General features: G+C 31.8%; 1 protein-coding gene across 1 annotated transcript; it reads right to left on the minus strand.

Annotated features, from left to right (window-relative positions):
- Nucleotides 1-378: 378 nt before the first annotated feature.
- Nucleotides 379-1,689, minus strand: LOC145003792 (StAR lipid transfer-like protein). Its single transcript, XM_078962706.1, has 2 exons — nucleotides 1,360-1,689; nucleotides 379-809 (listed from the first exon to the last, which is right to left on the minus strand). Exons 1-2 carry the CDS (start codon nucleotides 1,672-1,674, stop codon nucleotides 744-746), a joined length of 381 nt encoding a protein of 126 aa, XP_078818832.1. The 5' UTR covers nucleotides 1,675-1,689; the 3' UTR covers nucleotides 379-743.
- Between the last annotated feature and the right edge of the window lie 17,982 nt (nucleotides 1,690-19,671).

The following is a 19,671-nucleotide window of genomic DNA, read 5'->3' on the forward strand; positions in this document are numbered from 1 at the left end:
CCTCATATGGAGGGCACATGCTACACTAAATGGAAGGAAATAGACGGGAGTTAAGTTCAAGGACCAAAACCACAAGAAATTTCATGTTTTGGACCAACCATGCAACTTGAAAACATTTTGGACCTTATCCACAATTTTATAACCACAGGGACGAAAAATGCAGTTTTGTTTAAAAACTAATCACAAACACCCCCTTATTTTCTTCAAATTTAGCATTTTACCATTCCAATTTATTAAGGTAAATTACTTGATTTTAGTGATTATCACTTGTTTTTAATCACATGATAGGGCAATGATTATCACTTGTTTTTAATTGTTTTACTGTCCTAAATTATAACCGTGCTGCAAAAATGATCCTTGATTGTAATATTAAAGGCATTAAATAATAGTTTTCTTCTCATTGCATGTGTAAACAATTATGGTCTTGCTTTCATTTTACCTTTTACATCCTTATGCTCAATGCAAGGATAAATGAAAGATTATAACTGACCCGAAATGGAATATAACAAATAGACAAAAAATTGAGCAACACGAATCTCAGCAACAATTCAAGAAGCAATATCCATAGCTCATGGATTACCATCAAAATCAAAATCAAGACCTACAACCCCGTAGCAATATCCCAAACCTACACCACACTGGAGAGATTATCAGTTATTTGTTATCTGTTATCTGTTATCTACCTGGTTTTGAGTAACCAAAATATGTATCTCGAGCAAAATGATTTTAAGAGATCACTTGATTTATCCCCTACCCTTGACTCCAAGCCCGGACCTTATATTTGCCCCAAGTTCCATGGCATCCTTCACCTACATTATCAAAACCAATTTCTTTTTTACTTAATACAAATACAACGGCTTAACAGAAATAAATAATCAGATATAGATTTAGCAAGAACTTTAATCCCCATGCTTATAAATACTAGTAAGTTACAATTCATATAAATTCCTATCAAGAGCTTTTCATAATTCATTATTCATACTGCAAGCATATTTTCGATAAGAATCAATCCGTGGACACAAACACAGAGAAGAAAGGTAAGACCAAATTACAGTTCTATGTTTTCAATTGCAGGGTTCAATTTGATTTCAATGTTGACGTTTATACATATGCATCATCAAGAAATTTACTGAAGAAATGAAATCAGATGATCATGTATAATGATTCAAATTGCCTCAGAAATCTGACCTAATTCAGTTATGAATTTCATAGAGAATCAAAATGCTCTGATTCATTTTTTTAAATTATACTCATATTATCTTTCATACCTACAAATTGGGCGAAACTATGACCTAAAACCTACCAATTATTTTGCAAAAGATCTTACGATTCACCGTAATTGAAGAGAAGAAGGTGTACCGAGTGGATGCCGGAGGCACTAAAGGTTCCGACAGTGGCGGTTGCTGTGGCGCCGACGAAGAGAGAAGCTACGCCAAAAGCTTTGAGGGGCATGAGTCGTGAGTCGCCGGAGTAGCCTTTGCGGAAGGAGTATATGCCCCAAGCAACTTGGACGCCGCTGGCGGCGACCCACCACCAGTAGCCACTTGATCCACCACCGGTGTTACTGTTAGTCCCTTTCTCCATTTCCTTGCCGCGGATCTTGGCAAGTAAATTACAGAGTGCAACTTTCTTTTTGTTTGAGGTTTTTGTGATACCAATGTTGGCAAACGACATACAACAAGGGACTAAACTAAAAATGATACGACTCCAAGGACTGAATATATCGTTTCTCAAAAGATAAGGGTAGCAAGAAACCACCGGTACAAATTTGATGGGCTTTACTTACACTTCGGTTACTTCATATGTGATTGTTTATGATGAAATTGCAGTCACGTCTACACTAACACTGGATCGTGTTTATTTATCGCCTTTAAATTAAATTTCGTTCTAATTATCTTTTGTATGAAATTAGTTAAAGAATAATCCAAAAACAGATAAAAACTTTGGAAATTTGACACAAAATTATAAATCTGTATTAGATTCGCATTAACTTTTTGTAAGTATCCAGAAAAAAAAAATTGGTATTAATTGTGTATATATGCCAATGGTTACCCTCAACTAATAAATAAGAGGGAAATAACAGTTTTGAGCCGGTTAGAAATAGTTTTGTATACGGATGGTAATGGGTACGGGTATACCGGGTTTCGTGTTCCCCATCTCCATATCCGAATCCCCATCCCCATACCCGACCCATTACCATCGGGGATTAAAAATCTATCCCCATCCCCATCCCCACTGGGTATCGGGGATCCCCAATGAGTAATCGGTGAATTTTCTCCGTTACAAAGTTTTGAACTTTTATGAAAAAATAACTCATAATTATATATTAACCAACAAAACAAAAACTAACATAACTAATATAAACCACTATAATCATTGAATGTCTTCAAACACGAACAATAACATTCAAGATTACAAATAAAATAATTTTTTGCAAAAAAAGACATAAAAAGTCTTCTCAAAACTATTCGTTTGATTGTTAAAAAACCTTACTTTGTCTATTGAAAATTTGCTTATGCATTATTAAAAATAAAAACATAAGTAATATTATATATATATATATATATATATATATATATATATATATATATATATATATATATCTTTACTACTTATAAAAGAAATCTAACTATTTCTATAAATAGATTGAATATAATAATATTATTTTTTTAAGACGTACAAACGATTAAGCTAATATTACAAACAACCATTAATAAAATAATATTAAATTTTAAATTTGTTTTGATTCCTTATATTTCTCAGCAAAATCCTAATTTCATGGTCATTCAAAATTTAAAACCTTTTCATCCTAATACGCTTCAACAAATATCCTTTAAATGTTGCATTTGCAGCTGATTAAAATATCTCATAGCAGACGTGTGTTTGTTCTCTCCACCTTATAAACCCTGCTATAAATCCCATTGCCATGAAGTATTTCCCTTATAAACCCTAATCGTTTTTCTCCCTCTCTTAGACGAAGACAATGTGCTTTTTTTAAGAAAAAAAGTTTGAAAATATTCCAATTTCTCAAAAAAATTTACCCCAAATGCGAAACTGGGTAAAATTTTCCATTTTGCGAAGACTACAGGGATGCGAAATGAAAATTCTGCACTTTTGTCTTTTTATGACCCCATTTTGCGAAGTTGGACCACTTATATTATTTCTTGAAAAGATCAGGTGCCAAATGCGAAACTCTAAGCTTTCTTCCCCAATTCGCATTTATACATTAAAAACTTCGCATTTTCATTCAAATTCTTCGCATCTTGCATCCATCCGTCTTTGAGTTCATTCGCATTTCATCGCATTAACTGAGAAATTAATTAGTTGTCTCATATTCGCATTTCAGTTGTTTGAGAAACCCAGATACGAACCCAAATGCGAAACCCACTGATTTCAAATGCGAACCAACCAAAAATCATCAACCACGTACTTGTGTCACCAAATGCGAACTGAATATCACCATTAAATTCTCCTCGCATTCTATAGATGCGAACACAATCCAGATCTCCGACTCCAAGCTTGCGAAATCAAAATCAATTAACCTCAAACAAATCGTGAACTTCTTATGCGAACTGTTTTGACCCACAAAACCAAATGCGAACTCAATTGATGTCATATGCGAACTGATTTCATAGATGCGAACACAATTGATTTCATATGCGAATCCACATCCATCGATATGAAACCAATACCAGTTACAAGCAATTAGTAGCAACCATCGATCCTCTAATGAGGAAACAGTTTCCTATTCGATTGTGCTTTGCAATGACAATCAATAAAGCTCAGGGACAAACAATTCCATATGTAGGTATCTATCTTCCAGAACCAGTATTCTCGCATGGACAACTTTATGTTGCATTGTCCAGAGGGGTTTCACGTTGCAATACAAAAGTATTAGTAAAGCCTAACGAAAATTCAAAAGGTGATGGGGTTTATACAGCAAATGTGGTGTATAAAGAAGTATTGCACGATTAATATTTTGTGTCGTCTTGACTGGTTGCTTTTTATTGGTTATTTGATGCATGATGTAACAAATAACACCATAGTTTGATTATATTGTCTTCAACATGTACTTTTTTTTAACATAACAATTTTGTAATGGAAACATATCACCGAAAGAACTCACGTGCCCCGCCGCTTTGCGCGGGTAGACGGCTAGTATATATATATATATATATATATATATATATATATATATATATATATATATATATATATATATATATATATATATATATATATATATATATACTAGTTTATAACCCGTGGGAACCACGGTTAGAAAATTAATTAAACTTTCTAAATAAAAACTCAAAACTATTAATTAATACTTTAAAATAACTTATTAATTAAAAGATATTTTTTTAGTTATATATAAAATTATAATCGTTGATTCAAATAAATACGTAAAATATATAATCTTATAGATAAATTTTATTTTATTAAAATCTGTATAAATTTTATTTAATTTTTATTTTAATATTATTAATTTAATATAATTAAAATGTGATTTAAATTTTAAAATTTGAAATTTGAATACCCATCGGGGCCGGTTTCGGGTACGGGTATGGGTACTCGACAGGTAGAACAATCCCCATCCCCATCCCCGCTTTTTATATTCGGGTAATATCCATCCCCGGTCAACTCGGGGATTTACCCTGTCAACTCGGGTTAGGGTTTCGGGTACCCATTGGGTACATGTGTTTTTGTCAGCTCTAGTTTTATACGGTCACACCTGGGGAAGAGAGAGTGGTTTTTAAGTTCCCGAGCTCTACCTCTCCCAAACCCATCCCCCTTCATTGCTGACGAGAGATGGTAAAAAAATGGCATGGCAGGCTCCACACTAAACCTGGGCATGCCGAGGTGATGTTAGAAAATAGGGGATGAATAGATTGCTTGGATTCTCTGAAAATCGTGATTCACTATCAAATTGAAGTATTTCGATGGTAAATATCGAACACCCGATTGGATGAAATTCAGAGAATGAAATCTGAGAATGTATATAAAATGTTCTTCAAGATGTACCAGAAAAATGACTAAAAAACGGATATATCATTCATGTCTGAGAACTATCAATAGACAGTTACAATCTGGGGATATCTCCAGAAAAGTCCCGATATTTTTGGCAAATTTTTAATAAAGTCCTAAATTTTATTTTTTGAATAAAAAAGTTCTGACTTTTTCATATTTTGAATAGAAAAGCCCAAGAAACCGGCTAATTTATTCACTTTAGCCCTTTTTGACCTGTTCAGCAGGTTATGAGACCAAATTGTTAATTTTTCAAAAATAACGAGACTTTTTTGCAGATTTCGTCAAAATTTTTATATAATGCATAAACATATTTTTTTTAAATATCTATATCAATTTTTACGTATTTGTGTATTTTTTATGTTTTTATATGTATACATTTACGTATTTTTATGTTTTTTAAATATATAAACATATTTTTTACTTATTTATATGTATTTTAGATATTTTACATTTTTTTATGTATTTGTATGTTTAATTTTTTATGTATTATGTATTTTTTTTACATATTTATGTATTTTTAAGCTTTTTATATAGATGTTTATGTATTTTAAATGTATCAACGTATTTTTTTACGTATTTACATCTATTTTTAAGTATTTTACATATTTTTTTATGTATTACGTATTTATGTATTCCTTTAAGTGTTTTATATAGATGTTATTATATATATTTATGTATTTTAAATGTATAAACGTATTGTTTTAAGTATTTATATGTATTTTTTTTAAACTATTTTACATATTTTTTGTGTTTTTTTATGTATTATGTATTTATATGTATTTTTGCGTATTTATGTATTCTTTTAGTTTTCTTATATAGATGTTTATGTATTTTTAGGTATATTAAATGTTTAATTGTATTATTTTTACATAAAAATAATACACTTTAACATTTAATGTACATAAAAATACATAAACATCTATATAAGAAAACCAAAAAAATACATAAATACGCAAATATATATATAAATATATAATACATAAAAATACACAAAAAAATATGTAAAGTACTTAAAAAATACATATAAATACGTAAAACAATGCGTTTATACATTTAAAATACATAAATATACAAAAACATCTATATAAAAAACTTTAAAAAAATATATAAATACATAATACATAAAAGATTTGTAAAATACTTAAAAATAGATATAAATACGTAAAAAATACGTTTATACACTTAAAATAGATAAACATCTATATAAAAAGCTTTAAAAATACATAAATACGTAAAAATATATAAAAATACATATAAATGTTATAAAATATGATCAAATAACAATATAAATTATAGAGTAAAGAAAGATATGAGAGTAGAGAGTACTTTTATTCCAATACTTGTGATGAATTCATATAGTGCCTAATACATATGGCTCACTATTTATACTATCCAAATAAGATGAAAGATGAGCTACAATATGAATGCACATTATGATGGTGTATTATTACATTCATAAAACACATTGAAATGGTTGTTACTAATGCTAAATAATGATGGAGAGTTATGGGAGAAATGGAGAATCCAATGGTCATTCACAAACTAATATTTCATAACACTCCCCCTTGAATGACGATTGTATCATGCCTCGTTAAAACCTTAATAGGTAAAACCTCATGGGAAAAACCATTTATTAAGGAAAAAGAGTACATGATTAATAATAGATATTTGGAACAATTGCCTCGTTAAAAACCTTGCTAAGAAAACCCAGTGGGAAAAACATAGCTAAGGAAAAGAGTACAATATGTTTCCAACTCCCCCTGATCATCACATCACTTGATTTCCTTAAAGCATCGCATTCCAATATTTCGTACCATGTTTTCAAATTTGGATGTAGGGAGCGCTTTAGTGAACAAATCTGCCAAGTTGTTACTTGATTGAATTTTCTGGATGTTGATGCCACGCTCTTTTTGAAGATCATAAGTAAAAAAAAACTTTGGTGAAATATGTTTGGTTCTGTCTCCTTTGATAAAACCTTCCTTGAATTGGGCTATACAAGCCGCATTATCTTCATATAGTATGGTTGGAGCTTCCCTGTTAGAAGTTAGACCACAACTCTCACGAATGTGATGAGTTAAATTTCTTAACCAAATACATTCACGGCTTGCCTCATGAATTGCTATAATCTCTGCATGGTTAGAAGAAGAAGCAACTAAAGTTTGTTTAACAGAACGCCAAGAGATTGCGGTACCTCCACAAGTGAATAAATAACCTGTTTGGGATCGAGCTTTGTGTGGATCAGACAAATATCCAGCATCTGCATAACCAATTAACTCCGCATTTGATGAATTTGAATAATATAAGCCCATATCCATTGTACCTCGAAGATATCGAAGAATATGTTTGACTCCATTCCAATGTCTTCTTGTTGGGCAAGAGCTATATCTTGCTAATAAATTTACAGCAAAAGATATATCAGGTCTAGTATTATTAGCAAGATACATCAGTGCACCAATAGCACTAAGATATGGTACTTCGGGACCAAGAAGTTTTTCATGTTTTTCACAAGGCCGGAACTGATCCTTTTTGGCATCTAAATGCCTTACTACCATCGGGGTACTCAATGGATGTGAGTTATCCATATAAAACTTTTTAAGCACCTTTTCTAGATAACTAGATTGATGTACAAAAACTCCATTTTTGGTGTGCTCAATTTGAATACCCAAACAAAATTTCGTTTTACCAAGATCTTTCATTTCAAATTTTTCTTTCAAACAAGAAGCGGCATTTTCCAATTCTCCAGAAGTTCCAATTATGTTCAAATCATCTACGTAAACAGCAATTATCACAAATTCTGATCCGGATCTTTTTATGAATACACATGGGCTTAATGGATCATTTTTATAGCCCTCTTTTAAAAGAAATGTACTTAAACAATTGAACCACATCCGGCCAGATTGTTTCAATCCATACAAAGATTTATTTAATTTTACCGAATATACTTCACGAGAATTAGGAGTTTGTGCTTCTGGCACCTTAAACCCTTCTGGGATTTTCATATAAATATCATTCTCAAGTGAACCATATAAATAGGCGGTAACTACATCCATCAGACGCATCTCCAATTTTTCATGTGTTGCCAGGCTTATTAGATAACGGAATGTAATCGCATCAACCACATGAGAGTATGTTTCTTCATAATCAATTCCGGGCCTTTGGGTAAAACCTTGTGCAACAAGTATTGCTTTATATCTCACAACTTCATTTTTCTCGTTTCTTTTGCGCACAAATACCCATTCGTGTCCCACTGTTCTTACTCTGTTTGGTGTACAGACTACAGGTCCAAAAACTTTTCGTTGAGTAATAGAATTAAGCTTTTTATTTATTTCATGTTTCAATTTTGGCCAATATTTTCTATTCATACATTACTCAATAGATTTAGGTTCAAGATCCTCATTTTCATTATAATCTTGCACGCAACATGATATGAAAAATTATCGTCGACGTCTATCTTATTTCGGTTCCATCTTATTCCTGTCATGACATAATTTATTGAGATCTCTTCATTTTCATAATTTTTAGGTACCTCAATTTCTTTTGTTATGTCATTGGGCTCTTCTGGAGCTTCATTACTCTTTTCAAAAGAGTATGTTTTCTCTTTTGGACCATCAATTATATTTGATCCCTTTCGTTTTCGAGGATTTTTATCTTTGGAACCGGTTGGTCTTCCACGCTTCAGGCGTGCCTTTGATTCATTTGTAGTTGTATTTTTTCCTTCTGGGATATCAATTCTAACTGGAGCATTTACAGCTGGTAAATGAGACTTTGTTACTCTCTTAGGGTCAGTAAATGCATCTGGCAATTGATTTGCTATATTTTGTAAATGAATTATCTTTTTCACTTCAAGTTCACATTGACTTGAACGAGGATCTAACACTGAAAGTGATAATTCATTCCAAGAGATTTTATTCTCCATCTTCTTTATTTCTCCCCCTAATGTTGGAAAAACTGATTCATCAAAATGACAATCGTCAAATCTAGCTGTAAATAAATCTCCAGTTGATGGTTCTAAATATTTTACTATAGATGGAGATTCGTATCCAACATAAATTCCCATTCTTCTTTGAGGACCCATTTTCGTGCGGTGAGGTGGAGAAATGGGTACATAAATTGCACATCCGAACGTCCTTAGATGGGAAATATTTGGTACATGGCCGCAAACCAGTTGAATAGGGGAGAACTTATGATAACTAGTTGGCCTGATGCGTATAAGTGATGCCGCATGTAAAATTGCATGTCCCCATGTCGATGTAGGAAGTTTAGAATGCATTAGTAATGGTCTTGCAATTAATTGAAGGCGTTTGATTAACGACTCAGCTAAACCATTTTGTGTATGAACATATGCAACAGGATGTTCAATAGTTATCCCAATCGACATGCAATAGTCATTAAAAGCTTGTGATGTAAATTCCCCAGCATTGTCAAGTCGAATTTTCTTAATTGGGTAATCGGGAAAATGTGCCCTTAGGCGGATTATTTGTGCTAGTAATCTTGCGAAAGCGAGATTACGGCTAGATAATAAGCACACATGTGACCATCTAGTTGACGCGTCAATTAAGACCATAAAATATCTAAATGGTCCACATGGTGGATGAATTGGTCCACATATATCCCCTTGAATTCTTTCTAAAAAACTAGGACTTTCATACCCAACTTTATTCAATGATGGACGGGAAATTAATTTTCCTTGAGAACATGCAACACAAGACAATTCATTAGCTTGAAAAATCTTCTGGTTTTTCAAGGAATGTCCACTTGAACTTTCAATTATTTTGCGCATCATAACTGATCCGGGATAGCCCAACCGGTCATGCCAAACTTTGTAGATGTTATCATACCTTTTATTTTCAATAGCATGAGATTCAATCATTCTAATATTTGTATAATACAATCCGGAGGACAATACGGGTAATTTTTCCAACAGACTTTTCTTACCCGATATCATTTTTGTAATATTGAGATACTCTTTATCACCATCATTGGTTGTTTCAACATGATATCCGTTGGACCGAATATCCTTAAAACTTAATAAATTTCTTGGTGATTTTGATGAAAATAATGCATCTCTAATTGTAATTATTGTCCCTTGTGGTAATATGATATTTGCTCTTCCGGAGCCTTCAATCTTGGTGATTTAGACGAAATAATGCATCACTAATTCGTAATTAGTGTCCCTTGTTGTAATATTATATTCTCTCTTCTGGAGCCTTCAATCATTTTTGCATTACTTGTTATTATATTAACATTTGCTTCTCTAATTGATAAGTAAGCATAATACTTTTCATTATTAAAAATGTTATGTGTTATTGCATTGTCTGCAAGAAATATATCTTCATTATTTCTTTTGCGAATATCAATATTTCTTTTCAATATATAAATAAAACATAAGAAACATTCGTCTTGGAGAAATAAATTCATATTTTATTTCATTGATAAGATTGTGATGACATCATTTCTCATAATATGAATATGCCATAAAAACATAATAAATGACATGAAACAAAACTTCACATTATTCTTCAATCACCATCCATATCACCACTTGTCCCTTCTGGGTAGACAAGAAAATCGGCAACATCCAAATGTGTCATTTCTGGTTGATCTTCATGAATATCACTTCGAATAAAATTTGTTTCGATATTTTTCTTTATATTTTAGAGAATCTTGATAAAGATCAACAAAATGCTTTGGTAAGCGGCATGTACAAGACTAATGATCGGTCATTCCACATTAGTGATAAACATTTTCATTTTTTTTTCTTTGACCACTTTTATCATTAGGATGTGGAATTTTATTGTTTTCCAACTTCTGGTGGTTACTTGTAATCTTGTTATTTTTATGATAATTATGATAACCTCCACGACCTCAGTTAGACTCATGACTATTATGATTATATGAGTTACATTCACTTCAGGGAATGTACAAGAACCGGTCAGGATTAATTGATAATATTTCATCAATAACTCATTGTTTTGTTTAGCCACAAGAAGAAATGAGATTAATTCATATTTATTTTAAACATTTCTCACGATATTGCTACTGCAGGAGCATGTTTTCCATAATGAAAATAGAAATCAAAATAAAGACTTGTAATGTAAGGAATTGTTAGTTAAGAAATTCCATAAAATAAGTTGTAAGCATTGTACATGTAAAATTATAAAAAATACATACCTGAAAATGACAAGACCAATAAGGAGTTAGAGTTATATGGTAGAGTCGTGCTGATAACGTGTTATAAAATATGATCAAATAACAATATAAATTATAGAGTAAAGAAAGATATGAGAGTAGAGAGTACTTTTATTCCAATACTTGTGATGAATTCATATAGTGCCTAATACATATGGCTCACTATTTATACTATCCAAATAAGATGAAAGATGAGCTACAATATGAATGCACATTATGATGGTGTATTATTACATTCATAAAACACATTGAAATGGTTGTTACTAATGTTAAATAATGATGGAGAGTTATGGAAGAAATGGAGAATCCAATGGTCATTCACAAACTAATATTTCATAACAATAAATACATAATATATAAAAAATAACACATAAAAATACATAAAAAAATATGTAAAATGGTTAAAAATACATATAAATAAGTAAAAAAATACGTTTATAAATTTAAAAATACATAAAAATACGTAAATATATACTTATAAAAATATAAAAAATACAAAAATACGTAAAAATAGATATAAATATGTAAAAAAAATATGTTTATACATTATATAAAAATTTTGACGAAATCTACAAAAAAAAGTCCCTGTATTTTCGAAAAATTAACAATTTGGTGTCATGACCTGCTGAACAGGTCAAAAAGAACTAAAGTGAATAAATTAGCCGGAATCTTGGGCTTTTCTAGTCAAAATGTGAAAAAGTCAGAACTTTTTTATTCAAAAAATAAAATTTATGACTTTATTAAAAATTTACCCAAAATATCAAGACTTTTCTGGAGATATCCCATAAATTTAATCATATTACAATTAAATAATATTGATGATATAAATCACCAACAGGCGAGGGGTCGATGTTCTCCATCTTGCCGAGTTCAACATCAAATCTCAATCACATATGTCAAGCGGTAACACAAAAAAAATTCGCATAATATATAATAAGGAAAAAAAAAACCACAATTTCATTAGATATAACAAAGTGACAAATTAGACTATAAAACATATATTACATTTTAAAGTTGAGATCTTCGCTCTTTCATTTTTCTAAAACGAGTAATCACATTTTCAGTCTTAGCATTCTCAAATGTTTTCTTTTCTACACTACAAATCAACATCCCATTTATAAAGTCCCACCTATTATGTTATGCAAATTGTTCTTAGCAAACAAACAATATGGATTAGACATTTGGGCTTCTTTTATCATTTTATTAATTTGAGATTAAATATGGGCTTAATTTTTGGATTATCAACACACATTCTAAGCAATTTTAAACATTTACTTTGGTTTATTTTGTGTTTAGATTTATTAAGTTAGGAGTAAGCCATAGTTTTTTCAAGGGCAACATCGTAACTAAAAAAAACTGAAAAAATATATACTACTAAAAGAAATTTTAAAAGGTAGTATGAACTCTCATGTAGCTCCACTTATGATGCCAAGCTTCTTGCCTCAACACTCCTTCAGCCTACGACGAGTAGTCAATATAAATTAACCAAATGTGAAGAATAAGATGATGGTCTAAAATATATGTTAATGATACTCATGTAATTTTCAAATACTAAAATTACACTAAAATCATAAACATATTTATCCATATCCTATCAAATGATGTCTTTGTGTTTAATTACCTTTTGGGTGTTATTATTCATGGTTTATTTTTCTTAAACTCGTATGATTATTGATATCTTACATCTAAATTATTTTTTGAGCTTTTTAGGTTGTCATATTTGGAAAACTAAAAAATAACTTATAAGTAAGTTATTTTAAAAGTTACTAAAACTAACATTTCAACGAATTTATTGATTTAAATTTTTTAAATATAACATTTATTAATAATAATAATAACTCAATTTTTCACATTCCCTTTATATTATTTACATATTTCGAATAGTTTAATAGCTAACTTTTCAGCAATTAACCAACGTTAACCCTACAATCTAACATCCCTGTTTGGCACATATCATAATATTATTGTATGTTTTAGACTTCCATCACGAAAACTTCTTAAGGGGTCATCCATCCTTGAATTGCTCTCGCCCGGGAACGCTTGACTAAAGAGTTCTTATGGGATATGTTGCCTTACGACTTAAAATGTGTTGTGACAAGGAAGTTATCCACACCCCTCATAAGGAATGTCTAGTTCTTCTTCCCGGCCGATGTAGGATCGGGTATAACCCACCTTAAGCTGAGACCACATTTCATTCATTTTTGAAGGAGCCAATCGATATGGCTCTTTAGTTATTAGAGTCACACCAGTAAAGAGATCGATCAAAATTCGACCTCACATAGTAGTGGTAAACGGGGCAACTTATTAGGGAAAACATCGTTAAACTCCCTAACCACCTCCACATCAACGGGATCCACCTTCTTCCTTGAGCTCTCGATCGCATAAGCCAAGAAGACCCCACATCCCCTTGCCCGACACTTGTGTGCCTTCATCATGGAAATTATCGGTATAAGTCCACAAGGCTTCTGCCCAAGAATAATAACATAACCTCCCTTAACTAGCGGAATACGGTTGTGCTTTTCATAACACAATATCTCATCTTGATCGACAGATAGCCAATCCATACCAAGAATAACATCGAAGGACTTGATCTGATCGGAATCGAAGTCAAAGGAAAGGTGTGATCAGAGATTACAATCGAACACTCGTCGATTTTTTCCCGCACACGAATAGAATTCCCTACCGCTGCCTCCTTATCTAACGTAAAACTCAATTGATTACGAGGTATCACAAAAAAAGATGATAACACAGAAATGCATATTATACATAACCTTTATTCCACCTATAAGTGCCATCCACCAGGTCCTATGGTTTCTTCATGGTTCTCCCCAATCCTAAATATATATCATGTGCTTATGATACTATTGGGCACATACTAATGTTCACACACACACACAAACACACACACACACACACACACACATATATATATATATATATATATATGGAACTTTTGTGAACTTATATTTTCCCTCAATCCACTCTTAAAATGCGAACTTTTTTGTGTGTGTAACCCCTACAGATTCGGCTAGTCAATTTAGATCTAATAAATGTCAAAATGACTTTTTGACAGAAGATTATTTAGGATAAATAATCTTAACCAAAGTTATAGTATATGTCGCAAGTATTCCGCACATATAAAGAACGTTGAAATCTGACTTATAACGAAAAAGTTATGACTGGTCGAAGTTTTGCGACAAAACCGGTCTGGAGTCGCGTATCTTAAAAAGTGAATTTTTAATAAGCTACCTTTTAGACTTAAAGATCTAAAAAAAAGTCATAGTATATGTTAAACCGAGAGCGTGCATATAAAGAACGTCCAGATCTGACTTCGTTAGAGAAAGTTATGATTTTTTTAAGATTTAATGTAACAGTGCACAACCTGGAAATCGAATGTTAGATCGATCGGTTTCTAGCAAACACAACCCAAACGAGAATTGAAGATCTCGTTAATAGGAGCTCAACTATATAAAGACTATAAAAAACGGGCGTTGGATGCAAAGTTATTAATTTTTAATGGACTTTAACTATCTAGACTTGTTAAAATATAACTTTAAAAATAAATCAAAATTAGCCGATGGAGTCTAAAAGAAAGTTGTAGATCACGTCGCTACCAATGCTTGGATATAAAGAAAATAAAAAACGGGGATTTTATGCGAAAGTTATGGATTTTAGAAGATAATTAGTTTTTGGAGTAACGAGCGAGTGACACGTGGTGCAATCTGAGCCAATGCTTCCTCCACATGCCTTGCCACCAGATGGTAACAGCTGGCTACATTACGCATAGAGTAATGATGGAGTACGCCCAACGTACGACCCTCCTTCATCCAAACAGTATACTTCCTATACCAAACGGACCCTACATCTGATATGATCCTACCTGGTTGTTCCTTATTTGATAAATCCTGAAAGTAGACTTTGAGTTAATGATGAATCTAGACTAATAATTAGTCGCAATAAATAGTAGACTAAAACTTAGTGATAATAATACTAGGTTACATCAAACGAAAAGGCAATTGTTAGAAGTGATGCGCTGCCCGAATTTCAAATCATCACTTTAACAAGTGAGTGCATAGTTACTTTCATCTTACACATAGATATGGAGTATTTAATATTAATACATGCTATATGTGCGTATTATCTGTCTTCCTAATATCTATGCTAGATAAACGATTTATACATGTTTTACATGATTCAAAGTGTATATGTATTTTTATACCTATAGATATATTGGGTAAATATGGGTTAGATGAATGATGAGAAATGAAAGATGATATAAATGATGAGAGGTGAAAGATGATGAGAAGCCTTGACTTTAACGATGATCCAATCACCTAGTAGTGTATAGATGACGACCACGAAAGTGTAAATGTTTTTGAGTGACGTGTTCACCAAATGTATTTTAAAATCCATGACAATTATGGACTTAGTGCCTTATAGATGAACATTGGCAACTATGGACTTAGTGCCTAAAAGATAATATTGGCAGCTGTGCCTAATAGATAACATCGACAACTATGGACTTAGTGCCTGTTGAATAAACCCTGACAGCGATGGACTTCGTGCCTATTCCTCAGGAATAAATATCAAAGAATATATGATTCATAGGGTAGATCCTTAAGAATAAAGAAGATAATAGGAATGGGTAATCGGGTTAATTGTTGAACATGAAGTATGTGAAGAAACAAATTAACTATATTATTATGGGTTGAAAACCCTATGTACTCATCAGGTTTCCCAACCCGACCCATTCAGTTTATTGTATCACAGGTGGCTATATGAAAGATACATTCTGCTAAGAGATTCAAGGAGTATTAGACCACTAGTTTAATTAATGTAAGGCTTGTAATATTTTTTATGCTTATATTTATGTATTGATGATGCCTATTCCTCATGTTTTCTGGGAACAAATTCCGCAATACTATTTTTCAAAAAGGATACTTTGATTTTTAGATAAATATAAATAAATCGGTCTTTTCTGGCCGTGAAGTTGGGGATGTCACGGTTGGTATCAAAGCATTAGTTTAAGCGAACTAGAAATAAAGATTTATTTCTAGATATAAACTTAGAATGTTAAGCGATGATTATAAGATGAGAGTCTACTATATTTAGGATTTATGTCTGAATAGACACGAGCACTAGCTTATTTAGAGTAGATGCCTATATTCCTTTTATATGCTAAATAATTTATGCTATAATATGCCTTATATGCTTTATGATGCTATCAGATCTGTGGTCTATTGCTGACCGGATCTGAAAATTTTATGTGTTTTCAAATTTTCTAAACGTTGAATTACGATATGAGTATTACGATATTAGAACTGGCATATAACATTTCGGAGTGATAAGGATATTTATACGTATATCATAAACAAAGTTTTCCCAATCTTAATTCTCGTCACTGTACACTGAACATTTGCAAGAGTGTATAGATCGAAATTGTCACACCCCCGAACTGGAACGGCGGAAACGTTCGCGGGTTTGAGTGACTTCATCTTGTAATATCGTTATAGTGTATATAATTGAAGCAAGACAACATCATCATCACACATACAATAATACAACCGTTATTGTTTACATCAGTTTGTTGGATTACAAATTACATTCCCAAAATAATAAGTGTATGATGATAACAAAAATATAGCAAAATCCATGAGTTCTTGAAGACCAACTTGCTTAACGGTTTCCTGAGAATACAAGTTATTTTGAAAATGGTCAACATATATAATATTGGTGAATTCATAAGCATATTTGTATGAAAAATTTGTATCACTTTGTAAACACCAGAAAATCCGATATTTTCTGTTGAAAAATGGTTTGAACGCTTTGTATCCAATCTTGTATTAAAGCATGTGTTTTTGTGTTTTGAAAATGTATAAAGAGTGTATTCCATAAATCCTATGTTTTCTGTTGTAAGTAAAAGGTAACGTATAATATAAGTTTTCCCAAAAAATCCAATATTTTCTACTTGTAAAAGTGTTGTGGTCTTAAACCCAAAGACTATAAAATGGTGTTTATATAGTATCGTAACTGCAGAAATGTATATGTATTCCGTAAATTTTACAGTGAAGTTAATTTCTATGTGAGTCGTTATAAACATCCTTGATATGACTGATCTGTATGTCATGACGTTTTTCAGGCGTCGCTTGTTTAAGGTAAGATGTTTTTCACCGGCCTAGTCTAGCTGTAGCGAACAGCTTAGGTGCGGGGTTCTCAGCTCCATATATATCTATACACAAACTCTCGCTCTCCCTCCAGGAGATTTTGGTTATAACTACAAGACTGAAGGTTGTATGCTAGGTAGGTATGAATGAAAGAACGTTTCACAAGAACATTAACTATGTTTACGTGAATATTGTAACACACTATTTAATGTTTTACATAATGTTTCCGTGTATGTATTTAGGTTACAAGGCCCGATGAACATGAAGTGAGTATACAAGGTTCGTCGAGCATGTAGATGAGTTAACAAGGCCCAATAAACATGTAAGGAGTATACAGGACCTATCAAGCATGTAAGTGGGTCACTAAGGTCCAATAACATGTATTGAAAGTATCAAGTCCAATAAGTATGTAAATGGGTCACTGAGGCCCAATAAACATGTAACGAATGTATCATATTTGAGGTTGCGATCAGATCTATTCATTAAAAAGAATTGATTCAATACATTTCTTATGTACCTATGGGTGCTATGTTGGATTTGAATAAGATTTCAAATCAATCTATATTGATTGGTTGCCTTCATTATGTTGTTGCTAGCAAATACCACTATTTTTGATTTTGGCTCTTCCAAATCATTCCCGCGGGAGATCCGAACCCTTTTTTCTAATGCTTTGATAAAAAGATGCATTCTCTTCATAAAAAATAGGAAGTAGAACCAGTTAAACCAATAAAGATGTCGTTTTCCATTCATATCTGGAGTTGAATACCCCATTCAAGAATTGTTTTGGATCCAATCCATAGGAATCAATAGAAAACGAATCAAATAATATTTATGTTCCAATTTTTGCCTCTTCTTTTCGCTCTGAATCAAACTTTTTTGGCATACTCATTAAGTTCCTATTAGTATCCATGATACAAGTCAGATCCTAAATGTAGAAATATAAAATAAGAAGGTGGATCTCTTCTTCATCGAAAGAAATGAGATTATTGCGGATACAAAACATTCAGTTAACAAAATTAACCAAATTTCCCTGATGTAGAAGCAATCAAGAAAGCTGCATAAGTAAATATATATAACCTACATAAAAGTGGGCTAATCCAACCAATCTTGCTTGTACAATGGAAAGTGCCACTAGTTTATCTCTCCAACAAATCAAATTGACAATCAAGCCTAATAAGAATGTAAATGAACCACAAAGGCCCAATAACAAGTAATGAAAGTATCAGTCCTAATAAGCATGTAAATGGGTCACTGGGGCCCCATAAACATGTAACGAATGTATCAGACCGAATAAGCATGTAAATGGACCACAAAGACCCAATAACATGAAAATAGGCAAATAAGGCACAATAAAAAGGAGAACGACGTAATTAGCCTGTTTGTTATTATATTGCTTGTTTTAGCTTAATTATTTACCAAAATGACATAAAAAGCCCACTTTTTGTAAAAATGACATTCTTGGTCCATTAAGCCGAAAACTTTACAATTTAGACACGTTTTTGGTAAAAATGATACTTTAAGTTCATTAAGACCGAAAGTTTACTTTTAAGAGCTTATTTTGTATAAAAGGACATTTTCAACCCACTTTTGATAGAAATAACGTTTTTGGCCCAAATTTAATAAAATGACATTTTCAGCCCATTTAACCGAAAATTTACATTTTTGGCCCATGTTTGTTTAAAAATAACAATTCAATCCATAAAAAGTCAATAATTACCTTTTCAGGCCCATGAAACCGTGAGTTACTAAATAAGACCCTTTTTTTGTGAAAATTGACATATTTAGCCCATTAAAACCATGAAGGCCCAAATAGAAGCCTATTTGTAAAAATTAACACTTTTGGCCCTTTTAAAACCATGAATATCATAAAGACCAATTTTTATTAAAAAATGACTCTTTTGGTCCTCTCAAAACCGTGAGTTAACATAAGAACCTCACTTTTTGTTTATTTTGTCATATATGGCCCCTTATACGACTTTATTTAGTTTTCAAACATTTTTAGCATGTTTAATCCTTTCCACTTCATAGTAAGTCACATAAGATGGTTTAGTTTATAAAATCACCAAGTATAGTAGATATTTCGAGATTAGTAAAGATCTAGCATGTTTTCATAACATAATCACAACATATAACATGAAAACACACACATACATGCATATATACGTAGATCTAACGCAAAGCAACTTGTATCCTCCCCCAAAACATAGTAAAAAAAAGGGTATGAACTCACTTTAGATGATGGATCGGTTTTGGTGAGAAGATTGAAGAAAGTTTCGGCCCTAGCAAG

Source organism: Lactuca saligna, chromosome 7 (assembly GCF_052625555.1).
Source record: "Lactuca saligna cultivar CGN05327 chromosome 7, ASM5262555v1, whole genome shotgun sequence".
NCBI classification, from domain to species: Eukaryota; Viridiplantae; Streptophyta; class Magnoliopsida; order Asterales; family Asteraceae; genus Lactuca; species Lactuca saligna.

Bases quoted from the DNA above. Each gene is read 5' to 3' on its own strand.
- LOC145003792 (XM_078962706.1), bottom strand. From the start codon at position 1,674: ATGTCGTTTGCCAACATTGGTATCACAAAAACCTCAAACAAAAAGAAA. The intron at 810-1,359 runs GTACACCTTCTT...TTGATAATGTAG, and splicing joins GTGCCTCCGGCATCCACTCG to GTGAAGGATGCCATGGAACT.